Consider the following 24139-nt stretch of genomic DNA (forward strand, 5'->3'; position numbering starts at 1 on the left):
AACTGAGAAGTTATTTTTCAACAAAAATCTAAGTATAGTTCATGTTTAAGTGTTTCTATTCTTGCCACTGAGATAGGCTGCACTTCCACATCCAGGGACTTCTATTGCGTTCCCATCTTCAGAATCTGAAAACACTCCTCAGAAGGTAACATTGTTCTGCTTTTTACACAGTTTGCAGAAAAGAATACATATACATAAAGCTTTTAAACTCCTGCAATTTTAAATCCGAAATAAAAATTGAGAGCTGAAAGCAGCACTTACTGCAGGAAAAATTCAGGGATTTTGGGGCTACATGTAGGAGCCCTGAATCACAACACTGCTCTATTTCTACCAGTGCCAAATTGCAGAAAAAGAATTTTGTAAATAGTTTTTTTATCTAATTAAACTGAGTTCACAAGTGACACTTAAATCACAGAATATACAAACACAAGGATGGTGTCTCCAAGCAAAAATATTTGCAAGAACAAAGACTGTTAACCAAATTCCTTAAATACTTCTCCTTAGATACAAGTGTGAAGAATGTGCTAAAGTATTCAGTGTAAGCGCCACTGCATGTTTCTGAAAACATCCATTCTCAGAAAATCTACCTAGGTATAACCTTGAAAGATGAACAGACTTCAGTGCATAATTACAATTCCCCACTGGAAAGCCCATGATGAGTGGAGAATTATTCAGTGGCAGAATCAAGCTAATTACAGATAAAACAGGATGCAAAGTTTTGTACTTTCAACCACAGAAGCTTGCCAGTTACACAAAAGTTTTAGTTCATTACTTCAGTGCTGCGTGGATTACAAATACTTTTCACTGCGTATCATTCAAGTTTCTTTATATTGCCTTTTCATAATGACTGTCACAAAAACATGTTTGTATTTCTGATCATCAGCTGTCAAAATTCAATCTTTGTTACTACATCCATGCTGAACTTTTTCATTGTGTTACAAGAATTTTCACCTAGTGTTTATTTTTTTATTTTTTTTTTTTATAAATCCAGAGATTAAGTCTGTTCATTAGTGGAATTCACCCATCCTTATAAGCCTAAAAGTAAACATGCTCAAAAAAACTGAGGTTTGACACAGTTCCAGAAAGCATGTGAGCACAAATCTAAACTTGAGATAAATTAACAGTTGAGACACTGCAACTGTGTCAGAAATTTAACCCTGTAATTAAACACCAAATAGCAAACATTAAAATATTTTAATAAAACTCCAAATTGTACCGCTTAATAAACTGTTTGCTTTGGTAACTTATTGGCCTACTAAGAAAATGATGAGCAAATGATTTAGCTATCAGGTTACAACAAGTTTAAGCGGAGATGTAAGTGAAGTGACAGGCAGCAAACCATACGCCAGCTGTGAGAACTGCCATGTCAGACCATGCGCATCGCTACTGTAGGAGTGACTAGAGACTTTTGAACATAGCCAAAAGCTGGGGTGAAATGAAGCTAAATGCTTATTGTGATGATCTCATTTAAACGCAGCAACCCCCAGGGTTCAGGAGTCAACCTAACAAACTATCAGCTATTCCAGCTCTGGCACAGTTTGTCATCTGAGCTTTCACTGTTCTTATTACAGGACAATCCTGCTTGCATGTTGTTGAGCTGCAAAACTGTGGCTGGCATTGGATGTAGCTTCAGTAATGCACATACAGAAAAGAGCTGGCCAAAGAGCGTAAAGATGAGAAATATGCAGGGAATGTTCATTTTGTTCCTGATCCGCTGTTTTGTCTCCTAACCAAGAGACCTGCAGGCTGCCCAGCACTTCTGCCTTGTCAGGAAGGTGCAAAGCAGTGGCAGCAGGAGGTCCCTCAGATGAGAGGTTTCCACGCACCCAGCAGCATTTTGGGGGTGGAGGGGGTGTTTTTCCACTTCTGAAGCTGCAAATCAGCTCATGGCTTGGTAATAAAATCTTCCTGGCAGCCCACACGACCGGGGCAAGTACTTACAGCAGAGGGCTTTCTGCAGCCTACGGAGCTTCATGGCAGTTCTGTATGCCGAGAACCTGACGTTGTTCAGGTCCGCTGTGGGGGGAAAACACCAGAAAAAAAATGATTAGCTTTACACCTTAGACATAACCAGATTCACGATGAGGATGTTCAGTTGAACTCAAACATTGTGATCAGTGGTTCAAAGGACAGAGGGAAAAACGGTGTGTTAGAAACCATACTTCACTGAGCAAAAGCACTCAAACCTTGGCAATCAATCATTCAAAAGAAACCCAGCAAGTCCTAAAGCGTTACTTCCTTTCTTTCAAAGGTTCTGAACTTAAGAGCACTTGAAAGGACACCACCACCCACTGCAGCAGCGTTGTCTGAAAACACCGCAGCCTTTCACAGAGTCGGCACTGCAAGGGAGATAAGGATTTGGATCTCCTCCCTCCCTGCCTGAGGTGCCCAGCCAGGTTGCTTGCCAGCAGCCAGATGCACAGAGCTCCTGGGCAACGCAGGCAACTCTCAGCTACTGCTGAGACTCTAAAAAATAATGCCTCTTTTGTGCTCCCCCACCTGAGCAGACAGCAGCGTGCTCTGCAAGGTGCAGGGTGCCAGCAGGGAGCCAGCCGAGCCTCCAGAGCACCTTGCAAACTGCAGGGAGCCCAGAGGCCATGGGAGAAGGGCAAGGAACAGGAGCAGCCTAGGGCCAGTTTCACTGCGGCCTTCTCCTGCGGGTCACCAAACCAGATCACTTGCAGGAGTCCCCAGTGTAGAGGGAACAGTTTAGCCATGGGTTGTCAGGACACTGCAGAGAAAAGGCAGCCACATCCCCAGCCAGCAGCACGCTGAGCAGATAACCAACCCACTCGGCTCGGAGGAGGCTCGGTCAGGGCTGCGCGAGCATAGCTCAGCACTGCCTTGTGGCTACCTCCCCTGCAGGACACGGCCCTGCTCGGCAGTTTGAGAAGCAGGCTGTGGACAGAACTAGAAACAAAGGAGGGGTTTCAAGCAAAACTTGTCTTGGACTTTGTACGACCAGGAAACTGGATTTGCACCTTTGTCTTCTGCCTGCCTGTGCGAAACCAGACTGCAGATGATGTGCTTGCTCTGATCCTGACACTGGCTTTGCTGCGAGCGGCCGTGGGCAAACCCATTTATTTACAAGAAGAATAGACAGATTGACTGGGCGTGAGGTCAAAGCTACGGTGGCTGGAGCTCCTGCAGGTGTATCAGCCAGCTCATTTACAGCCAGGCTGGCACACCAGCACCACACTGCAGGTACACCACTGCTTGTGTTACTCAGAAGCAAACCCAAGGCGCAGAAGCGAGCACGACATCCTGGCAAAGGGCTTCTAAACGTTTATGGGAGCAGGCTGACACACACCTAAACTGTGCACAGGGGCAAGCTGCTAACTTCAGCAAAGAGAAAAGGGGCTGGCTGCTCTTCTGGGTGCAACTAAATGAGCCGATGCCATTTCCCAAAGGGCACTACCACCCCCTCACAGGGATGCTGAGGGAATTAGACTGCAGCTGGGGCACCCTCCTTGCCACCCCAGTCCCACACATACCCACGGGGCACTGCTACCCCCCCGGCACCTCCTTGCTCTGGGTTGTGTGCTGGCACTTTACAGTGCTGCAGCTTTGCTCACACCAACAGGGGCTCTGCTGGCTCCTATTCCCAGCAATGTTGCTGGATGCGTTTAGTTTAATACTAATAGTGAAACCTGCCAAGCCTAAGGGGTTAAGAATGGGATGGCGTTTGGAAAATGTTAATACCTCTGTAAATACAAAAAGAAAGAGAAAAAAAACATGATATTGGCTCCCAGCAGAGGTCCATTTAGCCCAATCAATAAGCTGCCTCCCAGACTGGAGAGACAGACTATTACTGAAAACAGGGCAAATACAGAACGGTTCCTTGCAGGAGGATGCACTGAGGTACTGTAAAGGTGTTCGTGATGTGGCAGCTTCGGTATAACTATCCAGGCATCATTTACAATGCTGTATGGGTATAGGTAGCAGAGGGAATATAGCCTCAATTACATAAATTTTAATTAAGCTGTTCTGAATGAGTAATTTGAGGTCTGATAATTCAGTAGTTTTGAATACCTTAATAAAGATGTGAAGTGTTTCTAAAACACGTCTTACAGCAGAAGGGAAACTTTCAGCTTTGTATATAATTTCTTTTGCTTTGAACAGCCCCATACACCTTTTTAATGGGCAGTTCTCTTGGGCATTGTTCCTGCCAGCTCGCTCTCTCACAATTATCCTGACAGGTCCACAAGCATTAATGTGGTGTGGAATAGAGTGCGCAATTTAAATAAAGCAACTTAATTTGTCTTCAGGAGAAATTAATAAAGCAGTCCCTTGCAAACACACCGTGACTTCAGTTACATTTTGTACCTTGTTGTAAGGCTACACTTGCATTCTGAAAAACAAACAAACAAATAATATCCCAAGTAGTAGCAATATTACTTGTTAAACATAAGATCGGTCAAAATTAATTGGATTCGAGGCTTATATATGCTAGGTTATGGCTAGCATTTCAGAACACGAAGAAGTTTTCCCTGAATTTCAACTGCATATTCTGAAAAAGCTTCTCTATTTATTATTTACATTTTAAAGAAGCATTAGTAAATATGTACACATATTTCAGGCCTTAATCAAGGCAGAAAGTACAAATCATGAAAACACTTAATCATCAAAGTGCTGTTTTACATCTATTTTCCTGTACATGTAACATGCTGAATTTCTTATCAACCCTTCTGTCATGAAGCACCTGCTGTAAATGACCAACAAGCAATGTTGAGAGCTAATTTCGGAGCCCTCACCTTAGGTTTTGGGAAAGCAGGAGCAACGTTAGCTCTTTGCTCTATATGCTGAGGCTGGGCAGCCATAGCATGCCTCTGCTCCCACCTTTTATCAGCACTAGCCCAACACCTTGTTTTTGTCAACTGCCCACCTCCCGTCCTCGTTATGCTACCACTACCACACTCCTAATGGATGGCTAGCTGATCAGGTGAAGGCAGTCATTTGCTATGTCACTGTCATTCCATGTCACATCTTTGCCTCAGATTTTAGTACTTTCATTTTATTTTATATTTGGGACTCCTTTAGATGCCTTTCCTGACCTCACTTTCAGCCAGGTTGTGTCTGTACCTTTCATCTGCCTCTTCTTCCATTTCAGCAAAAGTATCACATTCTAACTATTTTAAATCACACACACACACAAAAAAAAAAAACAAAAAAAAAAAAAGACAATAATAAGAGGTTTTATGGCTCCTGAAAGACAAGTGTAATAGCATTTTATAACTACACGACAGGAATTTAAATTCTGACTTGGACTACAATGAGGGAAGACTGTTCTATGGAGAGGGCAACACAGCAAATGCCCACAGAATTGTAGAATGGCTGAGGCTGGCAGGGAGCTCTGGAGGTACCACCCGGCCATGCCCAGGCAGCTTTTGAAGATCTCCAAGGAGGAGACCCCACAGCTCTCTGGGCAGCCTGTGCCAGTGCTCCTCACCCACAAAGCACAGAAGTGCTGCCTGGTGCTCAAACTGGAGCCCAGGAGGCTGCCTCTGTGCCTGCTGCCTCTTGTCTTGGCACTGGGCACCGCTGAAAAGAGCCTGGCTCCCTCTTCTTTGTACCATCCCTTCAGATATTTGCACACATTGGTATGAATCCCCCTGAGAGGAGAGGCCAGCACCTAAGGATGAACCTCATGAAGTTCAACAATGCCAAGTGCAAGGTCCTGCATCTGGGCTGGGACAACAAAGCACAAAGGCTGGGCAAAGAATGGACTGAGAGCAGCCCTGACAAGAAGGACCTGAGGGTTGACAAGAAGCTCGACATGAGCCATCAACGTCCACTTGCAACCCAGAAAGCCAACCCTATCCTGGGCCACATCAAAAGCAGTGTGGCCAGCAGGTCAGGGAAAGTGATTATCTCCCTCTGCTCTCGTGAGACCCCACCGAGAGCACTGTGTTCAGCTCTGGGGCCCCGAGCACAAGGATGTGGACCTGTTATAGAACGGGTCCAGAGGAGGGCCACAAAGAGTACCAAGGTGTGGGAGCCCCTCTCCTATGAAGACAGGCTGAGAGAGTTGGGGCTGTTCAGCCTGAAGAAGAGAAGGTCCTTGGGGATACCTTATAGCAGCCTTCTAGTACCTAAAGGGAGCCTACAGGAAAGCAGGGGAGGGACTCTTTGCCAGGGAGTGGAGTGACAGGACAAGGGGGAATGGTTTTAAACTAAAAGAGAGGAGATTTAGATGAGATATAAGGAAGAAATTTACTCTGAGAGTGCTGAGGTGCAAGAACAGGGTGTCCAGCGAAGCTGTAGATATACCTTCCCTGGATGTGTTCAAGACCAGGATGAATGGGGTTTTGAGTTATTTTAACCATGCTCCTAGTAATCTGCTGGTGGTGACTTTCCTACCCCTAAGCTACTGCTGAGAAGAATGCACTGCTCCACGGAGCAGCAAGGGGTAGCCCAACTCTCTTCTAATTGGGCCCCAAATGCTCCCCTTGCTGGTGTATGACTCCATTTAAGTGAGCTGTACAACATAAGACTGTCAGGTAACGAGGCTTGGTAACTCTGCTTGCTAACGTTAGTGGTAACGTCACTGGTAACAGCAATGGAGGAAAACTGGAGTAAGGCAGCATAAGGCACTGCTTGGCTGCAAGCCAGGCATTACTGCTGGGAATATGTGAAGGAGGGAGGAATGTGGCACAAGCAGCAACAAACTTCCAACAGTTTATAAAAACACTACTAGCTCATCCTTTCCTTTTTTTTTTTTTTTTTTTTTTTCCCTTCCTGGCTCCCAAGGGAAATTATCTGTTGCTTTCTTCACTCCCAAATAGACCACTACAGACTCAGGACCCACTGATGGTTGATTCCACAGAGCATTTGCCACCTCTAAGAAGGTAGGAGAAAATGAAGTACACCAAGCATGCACTTCTCCAGCCTTTCTTCCCACTCCTAGAAGGAGTGCACAGCCCCTCATCCAAATGAGGTGATAAGAGATCTGAAAAGTCCTTGGAGTGTATGAGACTTTTGGGTTGTTTTGGGGATACTCCAACCCCAGCCCTACTCCTCACTGCTCAGAAGGTAACTTCCACGCTTTGATCGGAAAATGTAGATGCTCAAGAGCATAATCTAATTATGTTCTGTATTGGAAAAGACCACCTGCCCCCTGGAAATGAACAGACTGAGAAAAACATGGCAGCGCTGTATTTGGTGACATTTGTAGTACAACCAGGAGGAAAGAGTAGTTCTCATGCCACTCAGTTCTCTGTTCAAGGAGTAGAAATGCTTCCAGGGGAGAAGTTTGAGAATCATACTACAAAAGACCTGTAAGAAAAGGGCAGGCGCTGATACCTTAGCAGCAATAAACAATGCCCACCAACACAACAGGAAGATCTCTCCATGATCTTTCTCAGCTTCTACCACAGCCCTCTCTCTCACCGTCACTGTGAAAGATTTTGAAATGCTAAGGTATAAATGAGCCTTGGAAATTCGGAAATCTCCTTTCGCAGCTTTCTTCTTTTCATTACAGACACGACACGCTCCTTCACAGCAACTAATGTGGTGAGGAGAAGGTTATCTAGAAGACCGATCTCCTCTGTGTCCATCAGATGCCTACAAATTATTCAACAAAAACTAATGCTCCTTACACATGCAGCTTTAATGAAAAGGACTCCAGTCTTTTGGTAGGAAGAACTTAAATCAGAACTATTGCTGAAAGACAATCAGACAATTAAAGCCAATTAATCCCGTCTAATTAACCTCTCCTGCATAATTCTGCATGTTGTGAGTAATCTCAGAATGTAAGGGCTATGCTTTTCCTCAAAAGAGCTAAGACATAAACAGATTTTTCAATGCTGCCTTTCTACGGTATTGTAGAAACAGCAGTAATTACATCTAGCAGGTCCTTATGACAGTGGCTAATCAGGTAAAAATCACTCATTTGAGAAGTGATCCATGATTTGCATCAAAAACTTGAACCACCTGCTGGATTGTCCCAGTGACTACTGACACTGTATCAACAAATTAGATGTTGTAGACTTTTTTTTTTTTAATTATTATTATTCCATGCTAAATTCTATATTATACATTGCAATATCATAATTGTTTTAATAGCAAAACCAGATCCTCATATTCTTGACCCTTTATTGCATGAAATAAGGTGACTTTTATGGCTAAAAGCAATAAAAAAAAAAAGGGCAATAAGTTAAAAAAAAAAAAAGACCATTTTTAACAAGAGAAGTAGTGCCCAGTGTGGAGGTGTATTTGTTTCTTCAGCAGCATGCATCTATGACCCAGACGACTGGTTTTAGGTAACGTGTTATAACTGAACTGCTTTCCATGGCCGTTCTTTAAAAGAATATTCACTGCACAGCTGCTCCAGCTGCTGTTAGTGCTGAATGACTGGGATGTTTCATTTGACAATGCCCTGTCCTCTAACACAGGCTCATCTGGCTGAGCATTTAAAAGCTCTGGGACAGGCCAGACTCTCTCCTCCCAAAGGTAGTTGATAAAATGCGTCTCACACACACACAATGTAATCAGAAGGCATTTTAGAATTCCTTTCTACCTGGAAACTACCTTGTCTTTTAGTTTAGAGAGGTCGCTTGTTTATAGTATTGTGAATATTATTCTAATCACTTTTTAATTGACAAGGACAAAACACAGTCATTTCACATGATTTTATGGACACTATTTTTTCCACTGCCTGGATCCCATCAAACTGAAACGAGCAGCTTGTATGCTTCAGGTGATAACTATCATCACAAGAGCAAAATTTGTCAAGTTAACAACTAGACCTCATTAGGTCAAATCCTCATCTGGCCAGCCTCATCAAACCCTCATCTTCATTTAATGAGATTTACATTTTTTGTGTTCCCCGCCCCCCCCCGGTTTTGTTTTGTTTGGCTTTTTTGTTTTTAAACTCTCACTTCTTTGCAAGCAAAAAGATATGAACCTACATCAATATATCTCAAAACCTGAGAGCATTACACTACCATAGTATGACTTCTTCAAATAGCTGTTCATAAATATAGTGCTAGCAGAGGATAAGCTATTTGGGGAATTACATGTCACTGTTGTCTCTGATAATGCCTACCTAACAGAGGTTAAAAACTGTTTACTGTACAATCCTGAACGAACCATAATTCCACCACCAGCCACTAAGCCTTCACATGTTTCATCAAACTAATAGCACCCTGACTTTTCAAAAAGTTTCATCTCACACCAATTCAATGTAGCTGTGATTCCCTGACCAGTAGATAAGAGTGCTGGATACATTCCTGCTGCCCCAAACGCTTATATAAATCTTCTAATGATGCCCTACAGTGCCATATATCACCTCTGTAGGAACTGTAATTTAAAAATGCAAATAAGACAAATGCATAAAGGAAAGAAATTAATCAAGAAACATTGCTTAATATTAGCTGAGTCCTAGCCATTGACTCTTTCATTATAACAATAATTAATGCTATCATCTACATTGCTTTGAGGATAAATAATGGTAAACAGTGATGTTAAATATGTAGACATGTAGCTTAACCACTGTCCACAAAGAGATATGGGGTGTTGTATTATAACCACTCTATCGAGTAGAACAGCCAAGAATGTCTCTGCAAATTAATTAATAAGTGGGAGGTACTCAGGGCACCAAAGTGCTAATGACTGCATTTAGACCAAGAAGTGGATGAACACCACAGCATGTGCCAGCATACCGATAACCTGATCAATTGACAAGGCCCTTGGGAATTTAGTTTCAATATGGCATGGCTTTTCTTCAGTCTGGAAGTCCAAGAGTGTAACACCCAGGTACACCTAGGTTATTCCCCATTATGGGGCCAGGCCATAGTCAGAGTTTACAGTCAGGTCAGCAACAACCTATGTGCTAGCTGAGATCAGTCTTAACAAAAAATCCTACAATAAATAGCAAACAACTTCAAAACTATTAAGGAATGATCTCCATTTGCAAACCAAGAGGGTAATGCTCTTGAGCAAAACATTTCCATATGGCTAGCTGTTTTACAGCAGAACATTACTTTGCCCTCTCTCTAATTTCCTCCTTCAGTGCTAATAGACCTATGGTTTAGTTTCCAAGGGACGCAAGGTCCTTGAAACACAACGGTCCCTACCACTGGTAGCTCATCAGCAAATTAAGGCTTCTCTGCCATAGCTACGTGTACTGACTGTTAGGTGTACATTTGCACAGGATGCAGCCATACCCTTTAGAAAGACGACATACTCCATGTCCGATGACTATCCAAGGGTGTTAGAACCCAAGCAATCCTATTTTCCCAAAATGAAAAATTTTATTACGCCAATTACAGTTACCTTGACAATGACATCAGTGGATAAGCAACTTTTTTTTTTTAAAAAAAAAAAAAAAGCTTGCACGTATCATCTCCTTGGATTTCAGTAGAAATCAGATGATGTGTAAGATAGGCACATGTCTTATTAATACATGCATGGAAATCAATTAGTTGAAAAGGGATAAAATCTCAGAAAAGCAAGAGAAGCAACAGATAGTGTAATAGTTTTGTAATAGAAATGTAGAATTTATGGCATGGAGGGGCCAAGAGTTTAACCTCTTCAGGCAGCATTTCAGAAGGACACATCGAAACGCAAACCAAAAAGGGCAATGACATTTATCTTCCTCGGTCATTCAGAGTTTGAAGCTCCCATTGCTGTATGGGGCAGCCAGCCACAAGATCACCACAGCGGCTGCTGCCGAAACTGGTGGAGGCTTTGCGGTGCCTCTCAGCATTTTCTCACCTTGTGTTAAGCAGCTGAGACATTTCTTCCATACATGCCATGGAGAACCGCCACCCCCACACCCCAAATTAAATGGAAAGCTGTCACCAGCTGCAGTGCACTGGAGTCTGCAAGGATGTGGGTGGGTTTTTTTAACCCTCTTGTCCTACCTTGGGAAATTAGCAGAGAGAAACAGATGCCTCCTGACTGCATCCTGCTATTGCAGTTATTGTTTACAGAGTCTCAGGAAACTCATCTTGTCATCCCATGGGAAGACTGGAGGAGGGGGACACTAACAGTATGGCACAACAGACCAAGTTCTCCTGGACCACCACTGCTAAGGTTAGAGACATTATCAGCTTAAAGGCAAAACGCTGTCACTCTGAGCTAAGCTGTCTGCAATTAAATGCTCACACTCAGAAGACAAACTGAAAAAAAAAAAAAAAAAAAAGGTAAGCAGTCCTAAACTACTTTGATTCCTGCTCTCCTGGTCTCAAAGGTCCTTGAATTTTCCAGGACAACAAAATAATGCAAATTCTCATTTCAGTGATGCCCTGGAGCCATCATGAAGGATGAGAAAATTTGTAAGGGGGCTGTAAAAGAACAGTGTACAAAAGCAGATCTGCTGCAGGGCAACTGCTCTTGGAAAGAAAAGCTGCCAGAGCAGTTCTGGGTACTTTGAAGACTTTCAGAGGGAAGTTGGAACAACAGGGGAGTGGTTCATAACGGTGCTACACAAACTGGGGGTGACTCTTGGCAGCCAAACCCCTGAGACTCACATGTCACTGATTTTTACTACCTCTCCATTTCACCACTTGTTTTTTCACTATGTTCTTCATTTACATAGCTAAGCAAGCTGTATCAACATCTGGTGGATAAATTAAATGATACAGCTAAGGTCATTGCTGCAATTACCTATTGCCACTTCGATGTGACCATTAAACAACAATTATGTCATTTAATATTGACGGCTCGTTATGTAACTTTAAGTACCCATAACTTTAAATGAAGAGTGAAAATTGCCCAACTTGAGTCAGCAATAGATGCTTCATTAAAACTGATAAAATTGCTATGTTGTTTAAATAATAAAGAAACGCAGTCCAGAGCAAGCACTTCAATCTGCTAAGCTTCTATTGAAAGACCAGCCAGGTAAAAATTTCCAGTACACAATACTAAATTTAAAATGGAACATTTTGTGTTTATTAATAGTATTTTTATAAATGGTGCTGTTTCAGCAAATGAGCATAAAAAGGGAAGGGTATTTTACATTTTTTTCCTGCAATTTCTTTCTGCCTTCTCTGACACGGTCCCTACTGGACACAGGAGTTCTTGGACTGAGAACCTGATCGGGTACAGTAATGTACACAGCACATTCCTACATTCTTTTATTGGTACCAAATAACACCCCCACGTAATTTAGCTTCATTTTTACAAATACCCAAACCCTCTCAGACAGAAAGCTGAGGACAGTAAGTTTGAAACTTGGAATTCATCTATTTCAGCAAAATGTACTGTGGCAATTTGTAGGTGTGTGAAGTGGATATGTGAAGAATAAAACTAACATTACTTCTTTTGCAGAAAAGTCTATTTTGGCTCAAAGACATAGGAAAATGCAAAACATTACCTTGTGCCCACTTGCATCTTCCTCATTCACTTAAAAAAAAAATCTGTAAATTCTAAGACTTTAAATTAGACACAAGGATCCTCTAGCAAATTATGATGCACTGGCATCAATTAAAGCATGGCAAATTTACGGAAAGGCAACACATCAGTCAGCACCTGGGATGTACAGAGTGCTACATCTCATTGCTCAATTATTCCCTATGGGCAAAGTGTAGGAGTTGGAAAATGGAAACGAACACTTTTGACAGCATTGATGTGCTTGGTCTCACTTTTTTTTTTTTTTTTTGCATTTACCTAGATTGTAGAATTCACATTTTCTACCAGATTTTTAAATTGCATACATACTAAGCTCTCTACAAATTTCTCCATATGAACGAGAAGCAAAATTTGGATCCTAATGTGGGGAAAAATAATAGGATCTAATGAGTATGCAATACAAAATCGACTTTAATAATATCTTTTCAGATAAAATATTACTGAACAGTCTGAAAAGACTTCAAACATCCCATTATTACCGTTTTGACCTGAGGCAAAGCAAAGCACTGAAAACACATCAAGGCTTCCATTCAAGACTAAACGGGTTATGCTTGTATTATGCAATTTATAGAGTTAGGCAATGATGAATATACCCAATTCAAAAATAAAATAAAATAAAATGGTAGGTTATTCAGCAGCACTGTTATCAAAGCTTTACCCTATGTGGCAGTGCACAAAGAATCACTTTGTCTAATCTGTTTTGTACACATGTACAGACACCTAAGTTTATTAACAGAAACACTTATTACACAACCTTTGCTAAAATTAATGTTACATCTATATTAATAAGGACTTGTTCTCAACCCAAAAAATAGAAATAAAATTAGCCAGAAAGAGGACTGTCCTTCTGGACATTCATTTCTCCTGAAAACAGATGGATTTTAAAAGAAAAAATAAAGAGAAATAAAATCTGCCTAAACATGTTCCTTCTTTATGCAGGAAGAAGGAAGGATGTCTTCAACTCTTGACATCCAGGTGATACTCAGAGCAATAAAATCTCAGTTAAACTAAATACAAGCTGACTTCAACAGTCACACATCTTTTGAACTGTTGACCCGAACCCACCAGGACACTTTTTTCCCCTCTTATACAATTACCTCTTAACTTCTTAATATTCAAGAGTACTTGAGCTGAAATACCATAAAGAAATCCCAGAAGAAAAGCAGTTTCAAGAGGATTCAGGTCTGACCAGCAACAGTATCAGAGACACCACTCCGTCTCTGGATCAAAGCAGGCTGCAGAGTCAGAGTGTGGTTCAATTAACAGGCAACTGTTTGAAGATCCACCCATATTAAAGAGATGTCTGCATGCACAATTACTATTTGTCCTGAATCCTCCAAACCACTCAGTTTCAGAGCAGAAATATAAAGGAGGCAAACAGGGCAATACGTTATAATTAAATGGCAAGTCAACACTTGCCTGCTTCTGCATTTTGTTAGCCTGAATTTATACATCTTATATCCCTCTTTGACATACAGAGCAGTCTACTGGTTAATTTTTAAACAAATTGCTGCCACGCTGCTAATACTATAAGGAAAAAAACCTTCACACTTTCATTTGATTTTGTCATATCACTTTTCTAAAATAGCTTGGGTATGCCTTTACTGCAGAGCAAGTTCCCCGAGTTAGCTTGAAATAGATCAGTTTAGCAACTGAAAACAGTCTAATTATGCCAGTGCAGAGTTTAGCAGGAGATAATTTAAGCTATATTTCACCGTGGTAAATAAGCCTGCACTGAATGTTAGGTTTGACTGTCCTAGTACTGAAGCTGGCTTGTTTAAAAGCTGGTTTATATATGTGTACTATACGAATGTAACCTCCTTTATGAATGCACCATATTCATTGATACTTCTAAAGAAATAGCTTAATTTTTATTATACCCTCCATTACTTATTAACAGGACCATTAAATGCAAACAGTTAGCTATTAAATGGTCTGCCAAGCAGCCTATACTAGAGCATAGATTGACCTATTATATCTTATACATGTGCTTCTTTCTATTGGTAAAATCCAAAGCTGCTAAAAAAAATAAAAAGACAACAACAAAACAACAAAAAACAACAACAACAACAAAAAACACCAGAGAGGCGCACTGAAGTCATAATAAGCATGCAATTTGGGTATTCAAAATGACATCATGACAGCTGCCATGTGTTCCAAGTATTGAAAGTGCTTTAAAAATAAAGCAGTGGTAATGCAGTTTGGCAAATTGCTTCAATTGGCTTTCTACCATCCAAAAGCCAGCATTAACAGCAGCTTGGTTTGATTTTTCATCTGCCTTTTGTAAAATAGATTAGACAGTGAAAAGATACAGGATTTCTTCTTCTTTTTTTTTTTTCCATTTCTGTCCCAGTCTTTTGCGAAGTTTGCAACAATGCAACCAAATTACTTAGTAAATCCAGTGTACACTCCAAGCATGCTAATTGATATATTAATTCTTCCACTCCATGTTTGAAATAATTAGGCCTTTCTCTTGAAGAATATTTAACCTTGATAAAAGCACAGCCTCTCACTTCAATATAATTTTGTCTCAGTACTGCTGGAAATTTTTATTGTAACAATTCGTGTGTCTGCGGAAAAAAAAATGGTAGAAGTGTCTTACCTAAAGACTGGTAGAGCTCAGTCATTTTGGGATGATCCCAGCAGGTCGTTTGCGTCTCATGGCTACAACACAAAACATGAAAGTTAGTAAAATGGAATTTCTCTTTTCCTTGCACAGCATGTGATCCCAGTTGCACACTGCAGTGCTGTGCCAGACCACCACCAGCAGCCTGAGCTCTTGCAGGAGGGAACCTGAGCAGCAGCAGGGTGTCTTCGTTCAACACCAGGTGTCAACTTGGACTGCTGTACTTAGGCACGGGCTCAGGGAGCAAAATTTAAAGCGCTGTTAACATTACAAGGACTGTGAGTGTTCAGATACCACAGCATGTTGGGGAACTTGTAATCACACCAGTTCTTAAAGTCTTCAGTTCATACAGATCATTCCCCTTACCAGAGGACAGATGTTTAAAAGGGCTTAAAGCATTTATGAAACTGCTGACTGGATGTTGAGATCTGGGGTATATTTGACCCCTTGCACCCTACGTGCCCTTTCTGCTCTTGCCACGTGTTACATCAGAGCCGGCCCACGTGCCATGGCTGCAATCACCCATGGCAGTCCAAACATCTGCATCAAAATCCCCACCAGCTGGCACTGCTTCTTGGGCCATGTGCTGCACCCATGCACGGAGATCTCCTTCTCGGTACCACACTGTTAGGCTGCTCGGTTCCCAGGCCCTCTCCTTGCCCTCGAGGTCCCTGTGAAGTCTGGGGAGGCAGAGCTGTTGGGAAACCAGGGAGAGCCCAAATCAGGGTTATGAATCCCGGCCCTCTGACTAGAATGTAAATGGGATGATCTCTGCATGGAAGCTCGCACTCTCCAGCTTTGCAGCACAACGCGTTGCCAAGACACGCAGAGTGAGAAAGCCAACTGCACAAAGTGCTAGTGAGTGTAGTAGCAACTCATGTCTCCTAAGGCTACACATTTTAAATTTTTGTTTGTTTGTTTGTTTGTTTGTTTAATGCTGGCATAGTTAATGTGACCATGCATCCATCAATGTGGAAAACTCGAAGGAAAATTCTCCTTATCCATCCTATAGGCAGTTAAGTCTTGGTCACACAGAATTCAGCCCCACTGAAAGGCAACCACGAGTACTCTTAAAACTATTCTGAAAAGCACATACAGTTGGTAGCAATTGCATTTCCAATTCCTGTACTTTAAAAGCAGGCATCCTGGGTCCAGCACACACACACATCGTTTGGAAGAAAACACACAGAAGAGCAGGGTTTGATCCACGGTGCTTTGGAATTAGTGGAGCACACACCTCTCAGCTCCAAGAGAATGAATCACAACCCAGCAAGCAAGCTGAATGCCCCTGTATACCAAACCATGCACTGGAAAGCTGATGTCATGATGTTATTTTAGAGAGCAAACTGTCCTTGAGCTCTTTTTGGGGCAGTGATGTTCCAAAGTACACCTCTACAGGCATACCCTAGGCTAAGACAGGATGCAGATCTCAACGAAACATTTCAACACCACCACTACTCAAGGGAAAAAGAAATTTATGAGACGTTTTCTTAGCAGGATTTCACTTGGATCTTAGAAGACAGGCTATTTACTCGATCCACGTGAACACTTGACTGGTCCAGAAATGTCTATTCAGTATGTAATATTCCCACATTTTGCTCTGTAACTGCACAAAAGAATGAAAGGGCTCACAAGCAATAAGCATAAGGAAAAATGCAGGCATAGCACTGCCTGAGCTGAGCACAAGCTTTTAAACAAGCCTCGTCTCATCAGCCTCAGCATCCCCTCCCCTTCCTAATTCCTGTGGTGGCTGAAGGTGGTGAGACAGCCAGGAGGACGGCAGAGCTGCAGCCGCCGTCTTGTTCTTTGCTCCGGCGAAAGAACAAGAGCTGAGAAGGGAGGGGGCTGCAATGGCACTCAGCAATCTGAGCTCGCCCTGTTTTCTTTTTTTTTTTTTTTTTTTAACCATGGACATGGGGTAGCCTGAAGAGAAAACCCGTGGATCCAAGACAACTGTGTCCCAGGTCCCAAATTTGCCACCGTATTTGGTACACAGAGGTTCTGCAGCACCAGCAGCTTTTGGCATAGCTTGGTATAGTTAAAGCGTATTTCTGAAGACAAAAAGAAACAGTTTCCATTATACACTGAGTCCCCCAGAAACTTGGCTTCCATACCCTTCTGCTTATACAATAGCAGCCCAAAGGAAAAGAGCAAGGGAACACATTTACTGCCAAATAACTCTGTACAGACAGAGATCTCACGATTCAGGTAAGCGGACTGCAGAAGCACATAAACATTCAGAGCCACAGACCTGTGACTGCAGTTTGTTAGCGCCCACTGTTAGTTCCAGATCAGTAGCTCCCGAGGCATGAGCCTGACAGCCTCAGCTTGCCTCCCGATGGGCAGGTAACCCCAGATGGGGGCTATTACAGAACAAACTCCAGCACTGCTAACAAACGTGTTCCTCAGGCTGGGAGCTGGGGCTGACGGAGGGGAAACAGCTCAGGAATTTTGGTGATGATGGTTTTCCACACCTCTTTATTATCTGAGATGCCATTTGTGCAAGTACTTCTCAGATACCTGCATAGCAAGTGCTTGGCTTCTGTGCCAAATCATGTAGCAAAGACATGGAGGAGAGAAAGAGCTCGTGCACGCAGTTACAAGAAAGCTCTGAAACTAATCTGCCTAATTTTTACAGTGAATTCAGTTTGGCAGCCCCAGATTGTTCTGTGGATAAACAAGACCACTTGGGGCTCCATAGCTGTTTAGTCTGGGAGCTTTCAAAGGCACAGATTCCCATTAAAATATTTTAAAGCCATCAGGTATCTGGCAAAGGTGTATCTATTTAGGACTCTGGAATCTCATGCCTGTGCTGGATAGAAGAGCAAAAGAAACATTTTAGATGCAGAAACTATTACAGTTAATCACTTGTCAACATTACCTGGATGAGTATTTTACCAGTATTTTTATGGTAAAGCCTAATCAGGTGAATTTAGCATGACTGGTTTAAGCTTATGACACTTACTAATCTTCCTGAAAAGCCCGATGAAATAACTGATTTTCCTGAGATCTTGTACGTAACATTTCCCTGACAAAAAAAAAAAAAAAAAAAAAACACAAAACATTGGACTTCAATTGTGTTCGTGTATTTTTTCTATGAGTTACCCCACACCACTACACAGAGTGCCCTTATATCACGACTAGCCAGAGCACTTCACCCGGATGCACGCTTTGCAAGGAGCGGTTTCGCTCACTTGCGAACTTGCAACCTACGAGTCGCTAGGGCTGAACTCGCGGGGTGGGTACACTTCCCCTCTGCTCCCTCCCTTCGCTTTGTCTGCAAACTCAGCGGCAGCGTACAGGAAATACTCCTTTCTGCGGGGTGCACCTGCCAGATGGTGCAGGCCCCAGCTCCGGCCTCTGCCCACGAAGAAGGGACTCAGAAGCTGCCTGGCTTGGTCAGTGGTCTCGCAGTGGGACCCTGGCAATCCTGTCCTGCAGGAGACCCAGGCTGTGGAGCTGTCCTGACACCTCTTGCCCCGCCAGGCTGCATTTTGGGGGGGCTGACCTCAGTGGCTGTGCCCAGGCAGGGTCAGAGAGGCAGCACCTCCTTCGCTCCGGCCGACAGCAGCTCGCTGCTGGCTTCTCAGGAGAGTGCTCCCCGCTCCCGAGGTTATCGGCCACGCTGTGCGCCAAGAAATGTTAGGCTCCGTCGAGGCTGCTCTTCTCAAGCCTCTTCACCATTTCCAAAGGGCATTTAATGGTGAGCCTCGGGGCTGGGCGGGGGAGGCCCTGTGTGCCTGCCTACGCTGCGAGCACCGTCTGTAGGGAAGTGCCAGCTCAGCAGTTTCCAGCAGCCTCAACCACGCTTGGGAACGCTGTAGCATCCTTAATAGAGCTGCAGCAAAACGCCTGCCAGAGTTTCAAACTCCAGTGAACAAGGCCCTGTACAGCCAGCAAGGCAGAGGGACAGGGAAAGTGCAGCACAAGCCCTCCTGACCAACAGCAGTTGAAGCTGGGTGAGAGTATGTGGTGAAATACGGGCACAAGAAGCTTTTCCAAAGAACTACTGACACAAAAAGACATCAGTGTACATGTGCAGTACTTTTGCAATATTGCACACACTCAGAGGATACGTTCTCCACTTTGTCTCTTTATTCCAGTCACCTATATTAATCCCTATCTTTCAAATCACAGAGATTTTGCAACAAATACAAATCTAAGTGGGCTCACGTGGCTTGTTTTCCTCTTTCTCACCTGACTTACACTGCAAAGGTGGAAAGAAAATGAACAGCAGGCCCCAAAAGGAGAAGAACAGCGATGGTTACTGGTGACACCTAGGTGCTGGTGTGACTGGCACGCTAAACACACCAGTAATTCAGAGGGATGAAAGCAAAGTCGTCACCTAATACATCCTTTGGGAGCTGCAGGACCACTTCATTAAAGGATGATTATATTATATTAGCAAGGATAATTTTTATGTGGGCAATTCTGTCACACTATGCCAGTGCAAAGTCCTCTGTTCTTGCCAAAAGCACAGAGATTTGTCTCTCATCATTGTTAGGAGCGCTAATAACACACAGGATTGAAAACCTGAAATCAAGAGATGATATTCTAAGTGCCACGCTAACTGAATTACAGTTCCCTTGTTACAACTTGATCAGTTTGGACAAAATACAGTTATTTTCTCTTCCCTCATTTCACATTGCATTTGAGCAACACCAGCAGCAGGAGGAGCGGTGGTGAACAATCCCCTTCAGCCCCGTATTGAAACGCTTCTGCACAGGTCACGCCGAAACCTTCGCAGACCTTTTTGACTGCTCTTGATCACATCCTTTCTCCTATTATTATTATTATTTTACAGTAATACGTATGATTCAGGTTTTCATGCTTATTCACTGCTAAGCTCCAGAGTCTAGAACTTTTGACTGCAACCGCACAGTCCTTTTTAAGCTCTTGTGCTGCTCTTCACCTCAGATACTGGTACAAATTCTGCAGCGCTTCTCCCCCTCACACGTTATTTGAAAATGCAACACGAACTAGATGTGCAAGTGCACAGATGTGCACAGAATAAGGAATTCCATCAGGTGGCAATAAGTAGATAGTTAGACACACTTAATAACAAGCTGAAATTAAAGTATTATTTTACAAAGCACTGAATTGATCTGCTTTCAGTCAACACAATTTATAATGCCTCTCACCTTTTGGCTTTAAGATCAGCAAAAGGTTATTACAACTACCTTATGACTGCTGTCAAAAAGCCAAAACAAACACGATACAGTTGCTTGGCTGTTCCTAAACTAACAGAGACGCAATTCAAAGCGCTTGTACATGGAGATGCTACCGCTCAGTTAAAATTAAAACTGTTTTCAGCAGTAGATGACAGTGATTGCACGGAAGACTTAATAGCTGTCTTTTTACAGCGTTTCATTAATTCCCGGGGTGAAACACGTTGCTGCTACGGGAAGTATTAACGGCGTGAGAAGGTGGCACTCCTTTGTGCCTTACAAAGGAGCACTGTTTTCACCCATAAACCCGGAGCCTACCGATCCGCGCACGGAGATTACTCCTGCTTAAGCCAAGGATCAGCGTCTTTTCGGCAGGAATTTGACTGCAGCATGTTTTATTGGCTTTTGCCAGATTTATCTCCCTGCTGAAGGGAGGCACCGAGGCACATTTAAGTTTCTTGCTGATACTGGAAACGAATAGGAGAAGGGCAAATATCAACTGCCAAGTACTGAATAGTAACTCTTTTTTTTTTTTTTTTTTTTTTCTTTTTCCCCTTTCTCCCTGGTGATGATGTTAAACATTTATTTTGTGCGCTCCGTCGCGGGCAAAGATTACGGCTCAGCCGCTGGGGCCGGCCGAGAGCCTGCCCCTCCAGCTGCTGCCTGCCCGCTGTCTGTTTGCTTTACAAAGCCTCCCCGCTCCTGCCAAAGCCATTTCACGGCGGGCTCCCGGCTCGGACAACCAACTCCTCAACCCTAGGAGATCGCAGCTCCCACGCTTCCCCAGCACCAACCCCGCTCCCAGCCTGGGACTCCCCCGTGCCCGTGCCCGGCTGCGGGGTGCTCCGCGCTGCCCCCCGTAGCGGAGCACCCCGGCGGTCCCCGCCGCGCCTCCTCCGGGACCGCTCGCCCGCCGCCTGCCCCCGCAGCCCCGCCGGCACCTGCCGCCTCGCCCCGCTCCTCCTCACCCTCTGCGCTGCTCCCTCATGGCGGCAGCTGCTCGCCGGAGCCACCGACAGCGCGGCCGCACGGCCCCGCCGCCCAGCACCACTGCGGCCGACCCACCACCAGGAGGGAGGGAGGGAGGGAGGCAAAGAGAGGGCGGCGCTCGCCGTGCCGTGCCGTGCCGTGCCGTGCCGAGCCGAGCCCTCCTGTGCCGTGCTCTGCCCCACCGTGCCGAGCCCAGCCGAGCCCAGCAGAGCCGCCCCGGCCCGCCCCCGGCGCTGTGTGGGCTGCTGCTTCCCGCCGCCGGGAGGGGGCTGGCTGCCGCTGGGCGGGCCTCGGCGGGCGGCTGGGGGGAAAGGGGGGAAGCGTTAGGGGTGGGAAGGAGCATCTGGGGTTAACGTTCCCCCCCCCCCCCCCAAGAATCCCCCCATTAAAACATATCCCTAAAATCTGCGCCAGATTGGAAAGGGGGCTTGGCGTGGATGTCGTCGTGCAGCTGTTGGTCAGTGCGGTGCCAAGCAGTGGGCTTGTGGGTGACACCGGGTGATTTCTCTCCCCGGACCCAGACTGCCACCCCGGGCACCCCTCTGGCCCAGCTGTGCCCGGCCGAGCACTGGGCATGTAGGTACACGCCAAGGATCTCCTCACAGCACCGCATTTCACACCAGCACAGCCAGTCTCTCGCCCACCTCTCACATCTCCCCGTCCTTCCTTCGTGAAAGCAATGCTGGGGGAGACCTAGGTCCTTCATGCACCTGTGTAGTTTTCCCAGGTTTGCAGACCTACCTTTGCGGTAAAGGTGTCCCAAAAAAAGTGCCTTCCAAACCTACAAAAGGTCCCTCTTTTTACACTGGGAAGACACAGGCCTAGATGCACGGAAAACTTGTCTCACCCATAGTTTCTATACCACATCAATACCCTTGGACTGCTTTCCAAACGTACAGATGTCAGTAAGCACATGACTTGGTGGTATCTATCCTAAACATCAGGCTATCAGGGGCTGTCTCTAAGGCTCCAGGCATCTGGACAACCTGCTTTTAGGAAAACCCCAACAAGCAGTTCAGGGGAAGCCCGTATGCTCTTTCCTAGAAACATTGCAAGAGCAGGATGCCCAAGGTTCAACCCCTCCAACCGCCCAAGGCAACTGTGAAACCTAAGGGAGTGAAATGTAAATTTCTCAGTTTCTACACAACCTAATTTGCTTCAAAAGGTCTAAGTCACAGTTTTCATTCATCTCGCATCTGCAACGCTGCTGCAGCAAGGAAAGATAAAGAGGATTCATCTCTGTGTGGACAGACAGAGCACCACATTAAAGCTCACCGGGCCCCGTGAGAAACTCCCTGCGCACTGCAGTGGGTCATGTATTGGATCAAAAGTTGCATTAGATATACTAGCTTTGAGGCAAGTGAACCGGCCAAAGGCTGTCAGTTGTTTCAAATCAACAACCGCATCTTTTCCCATCTTCCGCTAAGTTTTAAGAAGCGAGGGATCTCTCTCTAAGTCTTTAAAATACAGTTTTTAGCACATTGACTGGGAGGGACTTCACGATCCATTACACTGAGAGAAGAGCAGCCTGCTTAATGCAGCAGGGCTAGCCGTGGCTGGGAGCCTGCAGTTTCATGGGAAAAGCATTTTGCTTTCTTTCAAGAAATACCTTGTCCTCCTCCCCCGATACACATTCTTTCAGTTTTCTAGTTTTCTGGAGTTTCCTGGTCTTCCTTAACAGAAGCTTGCTGCTGTTATTATCACGTTTGTCTTCTTTCCCATACAATAGTGCCAAGTAATAAGAATTTAAAAACCAGTCTGAAATTCTCATACTTTGCATAATCTTCTTTCTCCTTGAGTTACAAATAAGGTATTGTATTCAATTAGACTCACAGCAGGTGAAAACCCCAATTAGTGAATCCATTTTCTTGGCTTTTTTTCCCTACCTTACACCCACACACCACTTTTTTTTTTTTTTTTTTTGAACAATAAAGGGGAACTCTGAGTCATTCCTCAATTGAAAAGCAAATTAACCCTTTGATCTCCCAAATCAAACTATTACCCACTCAAGAACATCCAGGAGAAAACATGAATGTTGAAAGATTAAAGGATTAAGGCCTATTGACTTTATAATTTGATTTTATGTATAAAAAAACAACACCAATTTAATGTAGTTCTGATTGCTCTCTCCAAATCCACAAGAGCTTTTAGTAATTCTGATTGACCTCAAAATTATACTTTTGCTTTATAATGTAAGCAAGTAATACCACCCTTATTCCAAATTAGTTTTAAACTACTCATAATTTATTATAAAAATATATTTTGTTTGCAGCGTAAATGATTACTGTCTTGGGATTTTTAACTGAAGCAAATCTATATGCCGTACTTAATTTTGAGCCATTTATCTGATAAAAAACAGACTTCTTCCTGTAGAAAATAAAACAGGATTACAGGGTAAGCAGAATTTTAATTCCTTGTGGTGCTTTTCTTATCCAATGGCTATTCCGTCGATTTGGACACCTACACAGAGACCTTAATCAGAAGGATTACAGTGTTTATTTCTTACACTGTAGGCTTGTGCTGGACTATATCTGATCAAGGTCTCTGTCTCTTCAATATTTACCAATACCAAGCACTTAAGGGGAAATTGTAGCGCCCTAATAAAGGAGGGTTAATCTGCTTTCGGTGGAGGTGTCTTCTTAATAATTAGAGACTGGCTTAGTACCCCAAAACTCAAGAAAAGAAAAGATGAGATGTATTTTCAGGTAGTACGACTGCACTGCTTGCTGCCCAAATGTTCATGGAACCTGTGCATTCGAGAGTTCTCATTTGCCAAACCTTACACGTTATTCTCAGAATTCTGTCACTTTTCTATAAGGAAAGAGCCACAGATATGCAAACTTTAAAAATTATGATATGAACATTAAACAACTGATTCTCAAATAGTATTATTCAAGTATAAATCTGTACAGGTTTTATGAGGGAGATCAGCATCAGTACCCCATGTTACAGACAGATACGGAAACCTGAACACAGAAATGTGTAGGGACTCACCTAAAGC

At 43.8% G+C, this 24139-nt stretch overlaps 1 protein-coding gene across 10 annotated transcripts in view; it reads right to left on the minus strand.

Moving 5' to 3' along the window:
- Positions 1-24139, minus strand: part of DMD (dystrophin) — a 1234381-nt gene that overhangs the window by 66444 nt on the left and 1143798 nt on the right. For all 10 annotated transcript variants that reach the window (XM_084305928.1, XM_084305932.1, XM_084305933.1 and 7 more), the window contains 2 exons: positions 14957-15018; positions 1942-2016 (listed from right to left, as the gene is read on the minus strand). In XM_084305928.1, the coding sequence (XP_084162054.1) occupies positions 1942-2016; positions 14957-15018 (137 nt within the window). The remainder of the gene's footprint in view (positions 1-1941; positions 2017-14956; positions 15019-24139) is intronic.

This window comes from Netta rufina (assembly GCF_964035555.1).
Source record: "Netta rufina genome assembly, chromosome: 1".
Classification (NCBI taxonomy): Eukaryota; Metazoa; Chordata; class Aves; order Anseriformes; family Anatidae; genus Netta; species Netta rufina.